We start from the raw sequence: 19339 nt of genomic DNA on the forward strand, positions 1-19339 counted from the left end.
TCTCTTGACATCCTGCTGGAGTGATCATTTGCATTCCTCTTTACAAAACCCAGCAAGGGTTATGAGGTTTAAAGGTTGTCTTGTGTGAACAGCCATCTTCATGCCCTGCCACAGCACTTCATTTGGATTTTGGTCAAGACTTTGGTTGACCATTCCAGGACACAGAACCTCTTCTTAGCATGCGCATACATAGGGCTTTTGTTTCGTATTTTGGCTAAAACGCTATTCCCTGCAATTGAAGGCTGCTCTAGGATTGTTTTTTTATTTTTAATAAAAGTGATAAATATAAGTTCACTTTGAAAATAACAGCTTGTCACACTTATGAAAAAATAACTATTTCAAAAATTATGAAAAATAATATTGAAAATATATATTGAAAAATTGTGTTGATTGATCAAAAAGTGTTGACTGTCTCAAAATGAGGACATTAGAAAATTGTTTCAGTGGTGTTTAAAATTAGGAAACTTCAGAAAGTTTTTTTATGTCATGTTATGGTTGCTGGAAATTATTTAGTGACTTTTGAACCAAAGAGGAATTTGCAGCATACATGTTTATGAAGAACTTTTATTTTTATAGCTGCACGCCACACAGTTCTCCATCACAAACTCCGGTGAGGCAGGCCCGTACCTCGGCTCGTATTGGTGGTGGAAGAGGAAGAAAGCTTGATGTTCTCATGGAAATACAGCTGAGCAAGGTACAAGAATCACTTGGTTTAATTAAGTAATTACATACTGTAAAATTATATTATTTCTGACGCCTTCAATACAAAATATATGTAAGTCTAGGTATTTTCTTAAACTAATTTTATATTACTGTATTATATTAATATTATTATATTTATATACACTAATTTTTATATAAGTTTAAATGATAATTTGTTGTCAGTTCTTTATATTCATCATAGTGAGTGCAGAATGCAAAAAAAAAAATATGTAAACCATTTTTATTTCATGTCTCACTTTGCTCATACATGGCTGATACATGACTTTTTTTGTACATTTTTCATATTCTTCATATGTCTCTTTTATTACTTGTTGACACTTCAGTTTTTTTAAACCTCAGTTTAAATATGTGCATTCAGGTCAATTGGTCCTCTGAATTGCCATAGTGTGAGTATGCACATACTGTAGTTATGTTTGTGTTTAAATTGACAGAGTAAAAGAACAAATAAATAAACTAATGAACACACTAACTAACATTCATTATTTATCCCAGTGGGAAATTTGGCTTTTTACACAAGCTTAATAAATTAATAATTCCGCGCACATTATGATTTGAATACACCCTAGAATGACTACAAAGAATGAAACTTCTGATTTGGCAGTCACAGTCTCAATGAGTCATTATGCAGACATTGAATAAAGGAGCCCCCATAGCATTCTGTCAAATGTTTCTTTGGCTGATAGTCCTCAGTATTAGTGTGGCAGAGAGAGGATGTATGGCATTGTTCATAATGGCACTCAGTTTTGTTTTCATTCTCTCCTTCGTTAATACCTCCAGGGGGCCCAAAGTGTGTCACGTAATTGAGCCTACCTTTTTAATTAGCATGTTGATTCAGTGGGCTTCTCTTGAAATGATGTTGCCAGCCATGCACACCACAGCATAGAAAATTTCAATGGCAGTCACAGAGTTCTAGAAGATGTGCAGGATGCCACTACCCACATTTAATAATGCTGTCTTCTAAGGAGAAAAGTCTGCTCTGCCCTTTCCTGTGTGTCATAAGACCAGTCCAGCCTGTTGATGTGGACATCCAAGTACTAGTAGGAGTGGACCACCACTACATCCACACCCCTGAATAGTGATCAGGCTTAGAGGCTTTTTGGTGCAGCAAAAGTCAATAAGCAGTTCCTTGGATTTATTGATGTTAAGATGCAGACAGTTCTTTTTGCACCAAGAAACAAAGTTCTGACTTCTGCATTCTGTCTCATCCCCATAAGTGCAGAATCATCTTGAGAATTTTTGCAAGTGAAATTACGTGGCCTTGTATTATATAGTCTGAGGTGTAAAGAGATACTGTTCTTTGTGGTGCTTCAGTGTTGTTCACATCTGTTTTAGAAACACAGTCATTGAGTGTCACAACTTACCCTTAAATAAACTGAATGTCCTTTATTGAAAGTTACATCATTAAACTGTTTGTCATCAGGTTAGGTTACAGCTCCTGCAAAGCTGAGCCAAACTGCAGTTGTGAACATAGAAAAATGGATAGTTCGGTTCTCTTCTTAAAATACCTGTTTTGAAGCTAATGCAATTTTAATTATTGTGCTTAAACTTTTAAATAAATGTTCCTTAACTTATCTATGCCTCTCTTCACTAATGAAAAAAGGAAAAATACATTTTATGTAAGGAGTGTGTTTCCAATGCTTAATGCACATACGTAGATTAGGATATTTAAACAGTTGTTTGCATGTAAACTTTATTACGAGGGTAAGTCAAAAAGTAGCAGCAATAATGTTTGAACTTTGTGTACTGTGGACTGCAGTGGTATTTTACACATGCATGCATGTCAGTTTTGTGTACGTTGCCTTTTTATATGTACCATGGAAGAACTTCAGGGTCTTTTATCCACTTTTTGTCAGCTGAAGGTGCTTTAAATCCTTTGAGAACTTTCAGCACAGTATGGAAACAATATTATGCTTTAGTGGCATGTCTGTTAATGGACTGAAAAGTTCAAGAATGACCTTAAGAGTGTCATAAATGAAGTACAGTCAGGTTACCCATTCATGTCCTCTACTGCTGACAATATTGAACATGTTCTTGACATGGTCCTAATGAACATGCAGGTGACTGTTGGACTAAATGTGTTTAATAACCCTGGAGATTATGTCAAAAATGATGCTCAAGTAACCTATCTGTTCCTTACATACAGTTACCTTTGTAGTATATTTTATGACACATGAAGATGGCTTGCTGTCACATGGATAATGTAATGTCCAGCCAGCAACCTTGTAGGTTAAAGTCCAGTCCCTTAGCCACTATGCCATGTTAATTGTAAAGTCTTATCTTTGTGTGATTTTAATAACTGACTTTATCCATCCAAACATCCATTGATTCTGTTTGACTTTTTCCATTAACCTATGAAAATGGAGCCAGAGGCTTTTCAAGGACCAGTGTTTGCAGAGCAAATACCACACTTTGATGACACATCCCAGTTTACAGTTGTGATTTAGCAAAAACATTTTTGTAGTAAGTCCACACACATACTTGAGGGATTTGCAATCTTCACAGAGATTATCCATGCCTGAAATTGAATCCAGGCTGCAGCGCTAAACACAGTCTTTACTGTAGGCTCATATTCAACCAGCTATCAATGCCTTATCAAGTATTAACGCAATCAACAATTAATAGATGTATTTCAGTGATTTCATGTAAGTATTTTGTTTAGTTTTTCAATTCCAATGAAACTTGTGGAATAATGGGTCCGTGGCTAAGCAGCATGTGGTTGGTTTTTGAATAATTAAATAGCTGACTCGATCTCCATGGGTGTGCATACTCGTATGGCTGCAGGAGGTTACTGGAGTGATTGGGATGGAGCGCACCTGCATGTGAGGGTATGGTCTGTCTTGATTGCTCCATTGGCTTGCCGTGATTTACAATTAAGGCTCTGCGCCCATGGAGGCATATAAGGGGGTGCTGGTATAGAAAAGAGAGAACCGAAGAAGATGGTGAGCGAAGGTTAACTGGAGAGAAGAAGAGACAGCTATAAAGAGAGAGAAAGAGCCAGGAATAGAGGCAGGTGGTCAGGAGTGAGCCTCAGGGCTGCAGGAGCTTGAGGCTGAAGAAGGGAAGCTCCTGCAGAGTGATTGCAGGGGAGTAGGGGTGGCCCCATATGCCGTGTTTCCACAGACACTGAGGGACTGGCGGTGAGAGGGGTATGCGGCTCAGCGAGGCACCCCAGGGTTGTCGAGACCAGGCAATTGGGAACCGAGCCTGGATGAGAAGGTTGAGTGTACTGTCAGTTGGGAGTCTCCCTGGTTGCTGGATTCCATATAGGGTAAGCTGAGGAGACATCAGCGTTTAGACAGCAGCACTGAGGCTTGTGAATTTGTGTTAAAAAGAACTGTCTGTGTGCTTTTAACCTTGTTTTTAAAGGATTATTTATGAATTGATTTTATCCTTCACTTTCACCATGTTTTTATTGGACTATTTATTTATTGAAGACTTTTTGACTCTTGTACTGCATTTTTCCTAAAATTGCCTTCTTTTTACAGGTGAAGTTCCAGCATGAGGTTTACCCCGAGAGTGGGACAGACTGTGAATTCGGTGTAGGGGAGCGGCCAGTGTCCCGACAGATGTTTATTGTTCAGGACTTAGAGATACGGGACCGCCTGGCATCTTCACAAATGAATAAATTCCTTTATCTGTATTCCAGCAAAGAATTACCAAGAAAGGCACATTCTAATATGGTAAGACTACACCCAGGGATGGTGCAAACACTATTTCGTGCATGGTCAGTTCAATGCAATGTAATTCATTATGTTTCTACAGCTGACAGTGAAAGCTTTACACGTATGTCCCGAGTCAGGACGTGCACCTCAGGAGTGCTGTTTGCGAGTTTCTTTGATGCCCCTTCGTCTGAATATCGATCAGGTCTGTAATGTAAAAGAAATACATTTGAGGAAGTTGTGTATTTTCTTTTTAGTTCTCTGCTTTCTTTAAGGTAGAAAAAAAATCAAATCAGTTCTTTTTATCTTCACAGGATGCTCTGTTTTTCCTGAAAGAGTTTTTCTCTAGTCTAGCTGCTGAGGTGGAGCTTTTAGCACCACCCGAACAAGAAGGTAAATCAGTCTCCTTAGTTCTATATTTATATAGAAGTTTTTAATTTTCAGTCTAATCATACAAGCTCACAGGCATGAATGCTTTCACGTTCTATTTAACTGCAATTTAAAAAGAATACTCAGATGATACACCCAAAAAGATTTTAATTTAATTAATAGTGGTCTTATTTTTCGTATTATTAATATAAAAAATCTGAATTAGCAGTATATGTGCTGTTTGCACAACCAGAATAACAAGGGGCTTTATAGCTTAAGTAATTACTTAAACTGTATTTTATTTACATGCAATTGATTACAAAATTAATTGTGTACTGTAATAGACATACATACAGCAGATAATAAAATGTGAATTAATTCTGAAGGACATTAATATAAATAAAAATATAAAAAATGTAAAATTTACATTAAATTTATTTGTGTAAATGCTGTCATGCAAAATTCTACAAAATAATTCAGATCACTTGATTACATATGTTATAAGCGTACAGTAAATTCACCGAGTTTCTTTAGTGTAAATAGTGGACATTAAAATGGATCCTGTTATGGTTTGACCAAGTTTCTTGTTTTGTGTTGGTAAATCCATTTCTGTTTTCTTTCCTTTTCTGATGTATTGTACTTTAACTAGTATTTTCTTGTTTATTTATTTTACTTTATCTTGCTATGTTAATTATGTTCCTCGTTTCTTAGTATATTAAGCCTAAGGAGATGAGATCCTGATGATGCAGCTATGGGACCACCCTTGGCTTATACGAGTTGTTGGGTGCCTCAGTACTATTGCTGAGTCAAGCTGTTGTTCTTGTTGTTCATGTGCCTTTCAGATTTTGTTTTATTTGGATTTTCTGTTTTTTTGAATCTCTGCCCTTGTCCTTAGTTTTTCATTTTTGCCTTCTAGAGCATTAGTTTTGCTTGCTTTGGAGCTTTGTTTAATAAACGTTTCTAGAAACTTTGTTTTTGGTTGCTGCGGGTTATTTGACCAAGCGACATTGTTCTGCTATAACATCGCTGGTGATTCTCCAAGGGGGACCATATCCCCCCATCCCCCAATCTGACTATTGTTGTGGACTGTGTTTTGAACACACTGGGTCACAACAAAAAAAATGTTTAAGAAACTCTGGTTTTAATAATTTATTTTAAATTTTAAGCAGCTGTAGGTTTAAATTAATTGTTTTCAGTGTCTTGAATCATTTGGAGCAGGTGTCTTGGTGCAAGTAGGTCAAATAAAGAGAAAGTAAAGCTTATTTTTTAATTTGTTTTTTTCCTTTATCCATTATCTGTTACTTAATCTCATGCATTTTGCAGCTGTTTTTATTAATTCATCATGAATACATTTGGAGCCTTTTAAAACTGTTTTTGGTAAATAATATTCAAAATGTTTTTTGACAGTGAAGAAGCCTCCAGCACCAGACCTGTCCTGTAGCTTTCCTAAGCATGGAAGTAGCAGTTTGGATCCTGCTCCAATAATTTCGGTCCCAGGACAAAGTAGACAGAGCATGAATGGAATGACACTTTCCAGCAGCACAGAACATGGTGAAGCTGACACTTCCACTTCAGGAGCGTCATTTACTGACCAGCCAGTGTTCTTCAGGTATACAAATCAGACATTTTAAATAATATAATGAAATACGTGTGTTTTCTTGGCTTAATAAATTTATCATACCAACACAATTTTTTATTTAGTATCTCACTATGCTTTTTGACTCACTTTTAAACAACTTTGAATTTGAACGAAATCGCACTTTTAAGTAGCATGCAGATCTTTCCATATCCTAAAAATAATATTATCAAAGAAGTCACTCTTGACGTTCTGTTCAGATAAATTGGGTTTTCAGTTACTGCTCATATGACATATAGTATGTACTGCTGGGCCTTTACAATTGTTTAACTAAACCATGAAAGTGGCTAGTGCCAGAAAGAGTTGCATTGCAGTATTGGGAGACTTTTACTGTCACAGCATTGGAAAATACAGTATTGGCTTTTTGTTTTGGATGACAGTGTACCTGAAAACCTCAAGGAAAATTTCATTCAAGAAAAAAGTTTTGCTAAGGATAGATGTTCAGAAAAACTAGACTGCTTAATTCTTAGCCACTGTGTAATTCAGAAAAATACCTCTACACTTAATGGGGCTTTTGCAAAACAACATTGCAGTATTCATAATTGTTATATTTTGTATATTTGTGTCATTGAAGAATAAATCTACCAGTTAGTTATTGAACAGTTACTTGCATTGCAGGGAATTCCGTTTTACTTCAGAAGTACCCATTCGCCTGGATTACCATGGGAAACACATGGCAATGGAGCAGGTATGAAATTAGAGAAAAAGAAAGTTTTATGATTAGTAGGGAAATTATGTATCGGATAGCTTTTTGATGTATGAAAATTCATTTCAGGGCACCTTTGCAGGCATCGTAATCGGGCTAACTCAACTCAACTGTTCAGAACTGAAGCTGAAGAGACTTTGCTGCAGGCAAGGGTAGGGCCACCTTTGCTTATATACACTCTAGGAATATAAATGTATTTTCAAACTTAACAAAACAATTTTCTACTTTGAAATGCACATTGGACTTGTGTTTTTTAAAAACTGCAAGTACACTTAAAATTTCTTTCTTATTTGTTTGTTTTTATTTTTAAGTCTACTGGGTGTTGATAAACTCTTTGCTTATGCAATTGGTGAATGGCTAAATGATATTAAAAAAAATCAGCTGCCAGGAATTTTGGGAGGAGTTGGCCCAATCCATTCTTTGGTCCAATTAGGTAAGTGAGATATTGTCCATAATATTTTTTTGTAAAACTCGTGATAGCTGATGTGGAGAAGCTGCAGTAATTTACTGCCTGTAATGATATACAGTATGTGCAGTATATTATTTTAGTAGTGAAAATAAGATACTAGGCTTGCTTATTGTACATACAACCCTAAAGCAAGTCATTCTATTTCAAAATTGTTTATATCAACTATTGTATATTCACCTTGCAAGACTATAATATTTTGTGTATAGCACATTGGCAATGGATATGAAAGTATAGATTAATGTATTTGGCATGTTGCTGTTTAATAACTTATACAGTGGGGTCAAAGTAATTATCTGTGTCCATTCATAAGCAAAATGATAGAATGCTAGAGCAGGGGTAGGCAACGTCGGTCCTGGAGTGCCACAGTATGTGCAGGTTTTTGTTCCAACCCATTTCCTTAACGAGAACTCAATTATTGCTGATGAAGCACATATTGCTTAAGTGACATTTTAATGCTTCATTTTAGTGGTCTCGCTTGTTAAGGTTCTCCAACCTTAATTACTTATTTCAATCTTAAACTGCTGCATTCAGTGTTTTAATTGCTCCTTATTAGCAATAAGATGTAAAAGACAAAGCAGCCAGCAGTTCTCCAGCTAGCTTTTTTCCAATTACATCTTTGTGTGTTCATCATGCACGGTTTGATTTAATAAAACACTTAATAGAAAAATGTGACAGACTGAAAATGATCTGTTTTAGGCTTCAAATCATTTGGATGATATCCTTGGAAAGGAAAAAAATCTACGATATAAAAGCCTTACATTGCACAGACTAACAAGCCATAAAATTAAATAAGGTCTGAGATTGGCAATGATTGGTTTCTAATTAAGCAATTGGGTTGAATGAAAACCTGTAGCCACTGCGGCTCACCAGGACCGACATTGCCTACCCCTGTTTTACATCTTATTGCTAATAAGGAGCAATTAAAACACTGAATGCAGCAGTTTAAGATTGAAATAAGCAATTAAGGTTGGAGAACCTTAACAAGCGAGACCACTAAAATGAAGCATTAAAATGTCACTTAAGCAATATGTGCTTCATCAGCAATAATTGAGTTCTCGTTAAGGAAATGGGTTGGAACAAAAACCTGCACATACTGTGGCACTCCAGGACCGACGTTGCCTACCCCTGTGCTAGAGTATTATTGAATTGCAGTGTAATAGTACAATATCATGAGTAGCATATGTTTTTTGGCATATACAGTATATTATTTTTGTCACTTTACAGTTCAGGGTGTAAAAGACCTGGTTTGGCTACCAATTGAACAGTATAGAAAAGATGGAAGGATTGTTAGGGGTTTTCAGCGTGGTGCTTCTTCTTTTGGAACCTCAACTGCCATGGCTGCTTTGGAACTAACCAATAGGATGGTTCAGACAATTCAGGTAAATATGAAATGAATTATGCATGCTCAAGATATCTTAGCTGCATGTGTCCCCTTACCTCCAACTGATCTTTCAGTCAATGTGGAATTAGAGCTTGTCCTTTTAAGATTAACTGTAGACATGTTGCCAGCACAAAGTACTTTCATGTGTCCATGCTCACTCAGCAATATGACTTAATTCTGTGAATTTTGGAACAACAGTAAAAGGTGTACGTTTAAACTGAATATATACAGCATACAGTTAGGTCCATAAATATTTGGACAGAGACAACTTTTTTCTAATTTTGGTTCTGTGCATTACCACAATGAATTTTAAATGAAACAATTCAGATGCAGTTGAAGTGCAGACTTTCAGCTTTAATTCAGTGGGGTGAACAAAACGATTGCATAAAAATTTGAGGCAACTAAAGCATTTTTTTAACACAATCCCTTCATTTCAGGGTCTCAAAAGTAATTGGACAATTGAATCAAAGGCTATTTCATGGGCAGGTGTGGGCAAGTCTGTCGTTATGTCACTATTAATTAAGCAGATAAAAGGCCTGGAGTTGATTTGAGGTGTGGTGCTTGCATGTGGAAGATTTTGCTGTGAACAGACAACATGCGGTCAAAGGAGCTCTCCATGCAGGTGAAAGAAGCCATCCTTAAGCTGCAAAAACAGAAAAAACCCCATCTGAGAAATTGCTACAATATTACGAGTGGCAAAATCTACAGTTTGGTACATCCTGAGAAAGAAAGCAAGCACTGGTGAACTCAGCAACGCAAAAAGACCTGGACATCCAAGGAAGACAACAGTGGTGGATGATCGCAGAATCATTTCCATGGTGAAGAGAAACCCCTTCACAACAGCCAACCAAGTGAACAACACTCTCCAGGGGGTAGGCGTATCGATATCCAAGTCTACCATAAAGAGAAGACTGCATAAAAGTAAATACAGAGGGTGCACTGCAAGGTGCAAGCCACTCATAAGCCTCAAGAATAGAAAGGCTAGATTGGACTTTGCTAAAGAACATCTAAAAAAGCCAGCACAGTTCTGGAAAAACATTCTTTGGACAGATGAAACCAAGATCAACCTCTACCAGAATGATGAAAGAAAAAAGTATGGAGAAGGCGTGGAACAGCTCATTATCCAAAGCATACCACATCATCTGTAAAACATGGTGGAAGCAGTGTGATGACTTGGGCGTGCATGGCTGCCAGTGGTACTGGGACACTAGTGTTTATTGATGATGTGACACAGGACAGAAGCAGCCAAATGAATTCTGAGGTGTTCAGAGACATACTGTCTGCTCAAATCCAGCTAAATGCAGTCAAATTGATTGGGAGGCGTTTTATGATACAGATGGACAATGACCCAAAACATACAGCCAAAGCAACCCAGGAGTTTATTAAAGCAAAGAAGTGGAAAATTCTTTAATGGCCAAGTCAGTCACCTGATCTTAACCAAATTGAGCATGCATTTGACTTGTTGAAGACTAATCTTCAGACAGAAAGGCCCACAAACAAACAGCAACTGAAAGCCGCTGCAGTAAAGGCCTGGCAGAGCATTAAAAAGGAGGAAACCCAGCATCTGGTGATGTCCATGAGTTCAAGACTTCAGGCTGTCATTGCCAGCAAAGGGTTTTCAACCAAGTATTAGAAATGAACATTTTATTTCCAGTTATTTAATTTGTCCAATTACTTTTGAGCCCCTGAAATGAAGGGATTATGTTAAAAAAATGCTTTAGTTGCCTCACATTTTTATGCAATCGTTTTGTTTACCCCACTGAATTAAAGCTGAAAGTCTGCACTTCAACTGCATCCGAGTTGTTTAATTTAAAATTCATTGTGGTAATGTACAGAACCAAAATTAGAAAAAAGTTGTCTCTGTTCAAATATTTATGGACCGAACTGTATACATTGCATAAATTTTTAGTGTAAGCTTCTGTTCAATACTTATAGGTCTATAAATATTTCTTAGGTTTTAAATATCCTGTGAGCTACAGATTTGTAGCTTTGGAAGTGGTCTGTAGTTGTTTTAGATGAAGACCCCAGATACTTGTTAGAAATTAGTGATATTTTATCGTACCGTAATTGACTGCAGCTATGAGCAGATGTCCTGCTATTGTGCATATGATTTTATGGTTCAAGCAGTGGACAAGGAGAATATCAATGCCCTTTAACTCCCTTGGAAAATTAAAGCAGATAGGTAGGGAGGATGGAACTGAAAGCACAAGACAGGGTGTATTTCTTCAAGACAAAGGACTTTTGCGCTGTTCTGAGATACATGGGACACTGCCCTCTTCTCCCTAGAATGTATTCATATCATTCCATCAACTAAGGTTAAATAAAGGTTTGAGGAGTAGCAGCAATGACAAAGCACCAATCTAGGAGATGGAGAAGATCAAGAATGGAAAATTTTAGCTGTTCACAATGACTACCATAATTATTAAAAAATCAATATGAACAGGTGCACTTGCAGGTATAACAGGAGCATGCTGTGTTAAAGTAATATAATATAACTAAGTCCAAATAGACAGCTTCATTAAAGTATTTTAAAAGAGAGTTTTTTTCCTTCCAACACAGGCAGCAGCTGAAACAGCCTATGATATGGTATCTCCTGGTCCTGATGACAGTGAATTAAAAAGAATCAAGCGCCTCTCTCACTATCGACTAACGCATCAACCAGTTGACTTACGAGAAGGTGTAGCCAAAGCATACACAGTTGTCAAGGAGGTATTGTATAGCAGTCATTTTTTCTTTAATAGTATTAAAATGTTTACATCAAGAGGAGCTTTGGTTATTTTAAAAGACATGCTTTCTCATTTTGTAACTAATTGTTTAATTGTATATATAAATCTAACATGGGACATAAATAGTTTCAAATGTAGCTTGTCAGAGAAATGTGTCCCATCAGTTTTCGTAAATTTCAGACTGCATTGATGTTTAACCCTCAAGGTATGACAGTTTTTGTCTGAATGCTTATGTTGGATGTTGCATCATATATGCTTTGTAGTCAACTAATGACAATATAAAACCAAAAAATAGAAACAAGACAGTTAGGCAGTTTACACATATTACAATTTATAAACCTCAGCAACAAATTAAGCATTATTTTATGTAAGATGTAATAATTATCTTTGCGTAGTTACCAAAAGTGAAGGGATTTACATTTTGGTCAAGGTGGTGTTTAGGTGAAATGAAACATAATTTGGATTGTCAGCAGAAAATGGTGGAGATATTATTACAGCAACACACTAAAGACCAAACAACTTTATTTAAAATATTCTGTCAGTGCTTTTAAATGCTAAGTAGAATATTATGAGGTTTTGAAATTCCAGCCATAGTTTCCTTGATCGCATGTCGACAAATTTACTTGGCTATACAACAGGAAGGCACAGGGTCATGCAGTATAAGCATTGTACAGTCAAGCCAACATTGTGTGCAATCATTGTGTTTAAATTGCTGTGTCTCAGCAAAATACAACTTGTTGCTTGATATTGAGTGACTAGTAATTCATGATGTACAGGTGCTGGTCATAAAATTAGAATATCATGACAAAGTTGATTTATTTCAGTAATTCCATTCAAAAAGTGAAACTTGTATATTAGATTCATTCATTACACACAGACTGATGTTTAATCAAATGTTTATTTCTTTTAATTTTGATGATTATAACTGACAGCTAATGAAAGTCCCAAATTCAGTATCTCGGAAAATTAGAATATTGTGAAAAGGTTCAATATTGAAGACACCTGGTGCCACACTCTAATCAGCTAATTAACTCAAAACACCTGCAAAAGCCTTTAAATAGTCTCTCAGTCTAGTTCTGTAGGCTACACAATCATGGGGAAGACTGCTGACTTGACAGTTGTCCAAAAGACGACCATTGACACCTTGCACAAGGAGGGCAAGACACAAAAGGTCATTGCTAAAGAGGCTGGCTGTTCACAGACCTCTGTGTCCAAGCACATTAATAGAGAGGCGAAGGGAAGGACAAGATGTGGTAGAAAAAAGTGTACAAGCAATAGAGATAACCGCACCCTGGAGAGGATTGTGAAACAAAACCCATTCAAAAATGTGGGGGAGATTCACAAAGAGTGGACTGCAGCTGGAGTCAGTGCTTCAAGAACCACCACGCACAGACGTATGCAAGACATGGGTTTCAGCTGTCGCATTCCTTGTGTCAAGCCACTCTTGAACAAGAGATAGCGTCAGAAGCGTCTCGCCTGGGCTAAAGACAAAAAGGACTCGACTGCTGCTGAATGGTCCAAAGTCATGTTCTCTGATGAAAGTAAATTTTGCATTTCCTTTGGAAATCAAGGTCCCAGAGTCTGGAGGAAGAGAGGAGAGGCACAGAATCCACATTGCGTGAGGTCCAGTGTAAAGTTTCCACAGTCAGTGATGGTTTGGGGTGCCATGTCATCTGCTGGTGTTGGTCCATTGTGTTTTCTGAGGTCCAAGGTCAACGCAGCCGTCTACCAGGAAGTTTTAGAGCACTTCATGCTTCCTGCTGCTGACGAACTTTATGGAGATGCAGATTTCATTTTCCAACAGGACCTGGCACCTGCACACAGTGCCAAAGCTACCAGTACCTGGTTTAAGGACCATGGTATCCCTGTTCTTGATTGGCCAGCAAACTCGCCTGACCTTAACCCCGTAGAAAATCTATGGGGTATTGTGAAGAGGAAGATGCAATACGCCAGACCCAACAATTCAGAAGAGCTGAAGGCCACTATCAGAGCAACATGGGTTCTCATAACACCTGAGCAGTGCCACAGACTGATTGACTCCATGCCACACCGCATTGCTGCAGTAATCCAGGCCAAAGGAGCCCCAACTAAATATTGAGTGCTGTACATGCTCATACTTTTCATGTTCATACCTTTCAGTTGGCCAACATTTCTAAAAATCCTTTTTTTGCATTGGTCTTAATTGATATTCTAATTTTCCGAGATACTGAATTTGGGATTTTCATTAGTTGTCAGTTATAATCATCAACATTAAAAGAAATAAACATTTGAAATACATCAGTCTGTGTGTAATGAATGAATCTAATATACAAGTTTCTCTTTCTGAATGGAATTACTGAAATAAATCAACTTTGTCATGATATTCTAATTTTATGACCACAACCTATATTTATCTGCAGTTGACCTGAAGCATTCCACTGTGAGAAGAAGGTGGTTTTAGTAATCAGTGCCTTCAGACAATTAGAGAATGTGTGCCAGCATACTGAAAGTTGGTAGTATAGTTAATAAGTAAAAGTCAATAGCAAAATGATTTTGGCAAAAAGTACTCTGCTGATCCTTAAGGATTATGTTGGCACATAAAAATGATCCAGATACCCAACTGCAATACAGTATCCAAAACATCAGGCTGGAGCCTATTCCAGCTAGCATATGTCCCAAGGCAGGAACAAACCCTGAACATGTGTGCCAGTCCATTGTAGGGCAAACACATAGACACACACAAACCCACACACTAATCACACACTAGGTACAATTTAGCATCAGCAACTCACTTAATATTCATATCTTTGGAGTGTGGGAGAAAACTGGAGTACCCAGAGGAATCACATACAGACACGGTGTGAACATGCAGACTCAACACAGAGGGGACCCTGGTCTGCTTACTGTGAGCCAGCAGCACTACCTCTGCACCACAGTGCTGCCCCAGTCACAAAGAGTACAACTTCGCTCATGCGAGTCAGTTGTACGCAAACTTTAACTGCCAGTACACAGTAGCCCAAACTGATCTTCAAGTCTCTGGCTGCATGACCAGGTGTGTGTAATTGCTTGTTTGTGGCCATTTGTTGGTTGCAGCATCAGTACAGGAAGGAAGACAACATCCAGGAGACTGTTGCCTCTGCAGTTCCACCACTGCTTCTCTTACTGCTTCTATACGGTGTGTATCATTCTATGGCTGACAGCAATGCCACAAATAACATGATAAACAAAAGATATACATACAGTGTCCTATAGCGATTGGTTTTGGAAATTTTTAGAACATTATTATCCTATTTTCCTGTGGCCCTCAGCCGCAAGTATGAATGACTTCAACTCAGTGAGCCATAAAGTGGTGCATGATTGTATTTACAATTCTTTAAGGTACAAGTACACAAGTTTACAAAAATTACGATTTAAATTTTACCTCTCATGAACAAACACATTCATCATTTTAGACATCACTAATTGCATTAGCCATAGAATGAAAGAGTATGAATGTGAAATAATATTGGCATATGAATGAATTTGCAATGAATAGATTTTTTAATTTTATAGACAGGAAAATCCAGTATTTTTTTTTTTAATGTAAGGCTGATGATTTTGTTTGTGGTATGAAAGTTGACATTATTTATACAGCAGTATTTACATATATCCCTTCCAAGTGTAAAATGGTGTTATTTTAAAGACTATCTCCCGTGCTTATTGTGTCCGTCTTGCTATCATTAGTACATTAGTAGTTTACTTTTAGATTTCTGTTTCAGTTCCTAGTATTACCATCATGCTTGCAAAATCTTTGTTCTGTTTGAGTTGAAGCTGTTGAAAATATCATTTTGCAGGGAATAACGGACACTGCACTGACAATTTATGATACAGCAACACGAGAGCATGAACAACGAGGAGTCACTGGAGCTGTGGGTGGAGTTTTGAGGCAAATCCCTCCTGCTGTGGTGAAGCCACTCATTGTGGCAACAGAGGCTACTTCCAACGTTTTGGGTGGCATGAGAAACCAGATACGCCCAGATGCTCGCCAAGAAGAATCTCAGAAATGGAGATTAGGGGAGGACTGATCATTCAGTAGAGAAGGAAGTACAGCAGTAGCTTAAAGCATAGCAGTGCTTAACACTATACCAGTAGCATTTGCTTATCTTGTGCTGATAAATAACCTATACTGAGCAACCCAAACTGTATGCACATTCCTTTTGATCAGCATTTTACTTCCTTGGGGGTCTCCAGTTGTGCCTTTCTATAAGCATGATTATTAACATATGCATCATAAAATCTTATTTTAATAGTTCTGTGTCCTTTCAAGCTGATAGTTTCATAGAATGAGTTCTGCTAATTTACCATAAAGATTAATAGCAGTTACCTTGCAGTACTCATTACATTTAACACATTTTTTTTTTTAAAACTATCACTGGATTTTCAATACTGGTGTTTACCGCTTGGGCCATTTAACCATATACTAGCTATATGACGATGCTCCATTTCCTCTTCTTGTTGTCACATTTTTGGCACACCCACTATAATTTAATGCTTCAGAATATAACAGTAAAAAATTACAAAGACTTTTATGAACAACCAGTATAGCAGTGCTTATTTTTGAACTGATGAGATTTAATTGAATTAGTACAATTATAGATTTGCTTTCAGCATTACAGTTCATTTGGAGTTCAAATCAAGTTAGAAGTACAAATTATAATAGCACTTCCAAAGGTTCTATATGCAGAAGTTATTGACTGGAAAAATGTAATGTAAATGTAGCCAGTCTTGTTTTGGTTTCAGGATGGTATTTCATCATAGAATCTGATCGCTTATGCTTATTTCACAAAGCTTTGCTATAATAGAGCCATGAACTTGTTGATAATTATTAAAGGATTGTTTTCAGTTGCTAGCATGAAACTTCTTTTCTGAGAAAAGCTTATATTTTCCTTTAATAATATATAATTTGCTTTTTTCCTCTCATCTTTATGTAAGAATATTTCTCAAAGATAACTTCCTTGAAAATGAAGATGCTGCCATATTTTATCAAAGCTGAACTTTATTAATGCACTCTGGGATCTCTTGGTCTCAAAAGTATCTTCAGACAGTCAAAGACCATTGTGTTAATAATTGTGCTGCTCATTTCATTTGTACATTTTTAATTATTACATTTTAATTTTTTGTATTTCAACATGTCATTATTAAAATAAGGGAAACTGTAAATGTTGCTAATGTACATATGTGTCAGATGTTGAAAATGTTTACCTCTTGTGATATCCTTAGCCATTGCTGTTTTCCTAGTCATTTCTATTTCCTCACTTTTATATTCAGGCTTCACTGCTATTATATTTGGGCAGTTAATGGTAAGTCTTAATTATCATGTACTGTTCACTTAAATTTGCTAGCAATTTTTATATTTCATAAAAATTATAGAAAGAAAGACCTACTTTAAGCCTACACATACAGAGTGAGTACTGGAATATTTTTGTTGAATTGCAAGAAGAGAAAACAAATTGCCTCAGTTAACCGCAGGAGTCATACACTATTACAAATCCAGTTTAACCAATTTCAAACAGTGCTTAGGTGGGCTTAAGTTGTGTTTTCATGTATATTTTGTTCATATGTGCTCTGTAATGCAGGTTCTTTATTTAAGTACCTAGGAAATATTATATTGCTTGTATATAGTTGATGAGTGTACAGACTAAATAGTTAATTTGTGCAAATGATAAGGCATGTAATTACCTGTGTAAAGATAAATAAATAACTCCTTTGAATTTGGTGTTTTTATCTCTTTGTTCATTCCTTAATTTTTCATTCCTATGCTCATTCATTAATTTTCCATACTTATGTATTCTAGTACTGGGTCATTGGAAGCCAAAGCACACCCCAGTAGCAGTGGGTACACACTCAACACTGACTCGGCAATCATTCTAACCTGCAAGGCTTTTCAGATGTAGGAGAAATCCTTGAAGACTCTGAAGCAGCGAGGCAGTTGTGGCAATAACTTTGCCAAAAAGCCAACCTTCAAACTATTTCTGTAAAATTATTTTATGGTATTGTGCATTATACCAAATTATGGCTAGTTTGTATGTTTACCGCTACTAATTAATTGTTTGGAGATTAGAAGAGTTCATTCATTAGAAGAGTTTCATATATATTTTTTTTTCCATTGTTAATAATTTTATCATTTTAACTCCATTTGCAGTTTACCCCACAAAAGGGGGTACATTTTTCTAAATAGGTTTATAGGGTCTTTAATGTCAGTACAGTGAAATTCTTTTAACTTGCGTATGCTAATCAACATGGAACATGTCCCCACTTTCTAGCACCATGATTAGTTAAGTATGATGTGCCACTAAATCAAACCGTGTTCAGTTTAATTCATTCTTCTATATTGCCATTCACTGAGATCATGCCCAAGGCCCTTACACAGGTTTACAAATATAGGATGGTACCAGTGAACTACATAATCTTGCAGCATTTGTATACAGAAAAGTGCTTATCAAAGAAAAGAAACCGTGTAATAGAAAACAGTGTCACCTGTTATAATAAAATAACGTCATGCTAATATAAGTTCCTGTTAACCTAGGCATGAATTACAAGCAGTTGAGGTGGCTCTACTGTCATTTATAATGGCCAAAGTCACATTGTTGCTGACTTAATTTGTTCACATGTAAGTTATCATTTTACTGTTAGCTGCATACATGATAATACTTTAGAACTTGATCTTAAGTGTCCACATCAGTATTAACACTTACTAAATAAGATGGTCCGAAGCCATGTACAGTATACGGTCATAAAGTAACTGAACAGAATAACAGTTTGAGAATAAAAGTTCATCTTATTTTTATCCCAGAATAATGTCACAGTGGGAAGATTGATATATTTTGTAAACAAAGCCATCCCTCATAGGGAATCACAGTGGGAGTTACTGTATTTTTATTATGTTCATTATCATTTTTCTTAGCTGTTCCCTTGGGCAGCGCCAAACATAGTCATCTTTAAAGAATATAGTACACTGACATACTTTCATCAGATACCCAGAGCTGTCTCTGTCCTTACCCTCAAACCAGTCAGATTAATTACAAAAGAAAAAGCAGACCCACTAAAGAGCTGGCTCCAGAGGATCACAACAACAGTTCACAAAACAGGCTGGATATTCTGCAACAGTTTATGGAACCTGCAGTTTCAGATCATTGCTAAAGGCCCGGGATATGGTATGTAAAATACTTTTAGTGATTGCTGATATATCTGGAGTAGTAAAGCTCTGGCCATGGTTCCAGTCCCTCATTAAAAACAGTTTAATTTTTGGTAGTTTTGCTTACCTGTTGTATGTCTTTGGCTGTGCCTCAGTATTGTCTTTTGGTAATTTAAATGATTCATGTGAGAGCACCTTGTTACAATGATTAGGGATTATTTATATTAAAGTTTTTTTTTCTTTTTTGTAGAAGCACCTCAGCCATTCTTGTTGATTCATCTACATAAAAAGCAATGTATAAAAGAGGTATGCTGTCATGGTGGAACCAATTCAAGAATGAGGGACAAAAATAAATTATTATACAAACAACAGATGCAAAGGAGAGGTGCACAAGGAATTAAAAAAAAAAAAAACTTGCTGCTCATTTGTGCTGGCCTATATCAGTCATGTGCCCTGGCCGCTAGGTAGTTTGGCTGCCTCAATATACAGTACTTGTCACTTCCAGTCGCTCTGTCTC

General features: G+C 36.7%; 1 protein-coding gene across 3 annotated transcripts in view; it reads left to right on the forward strand.

The window, feature by feature from the left end:
* atg2b (autophagy related 2B) overlaps positions 1–17398 on the forward strand; it is an 84416-nt gene extending 67018 nt beyond the window's left edge. For all 3 annotated transcript variants that reach the window (XM_028822118.2, XM_051919861.1, XM_028822119.2), the window contains exons 31-41: positions 577–694; positions 4209–4403; positions 4486–4587; positions 4697–4775; positions 6159–6360; positions 7006–7075; positions 7163–7245; positions 7405–7526; positions 8787–8941; positions 11503–11652; positions 15482–17398. In XM_028822118.2, the coding sequence (XP_028677951.1) occupies positions 577–694; positions 4209–4403; positions 4486–4587; positions 4697–4775; positions 6159–6360; positions 7006–7075; positions 7163–7245; positions 7405–7526; positions 8787–8941; positions 11503–11652; positions 15482–15712 (1507 nt within the window). In that variant the 3' untranslated portion in view covers positions 15713–17398. The remainder of the gene's footprint in view (positions 1–576; positions 695–4208; positions 4404–4485; positions 4588–4696; positions 4776–6158; positions 6361–7005; positions 7076–7162; positions 7246–7404; positions 7527–8786; positions 8942–11502; positions 11653–15481) is intronic.
* Positions 17399–19339: the final 1941 nt, after the last annotated feature.

Source organism: Erpetoichthys calabaricus, chromosome 16 (genome assembly GCF_900747795.2).
Source record: "Erpetoichthys calabaricus chromosome 16, fErpCal1.3, whole genome shotgun sequence".
Taxonomy (NCBI): Eukaryota; Metazoa; Chordata; class Cladistia; order Polypteriformes; family Polypteridae; genus Erpetoichthys; species Erpetoichthys calabaricus.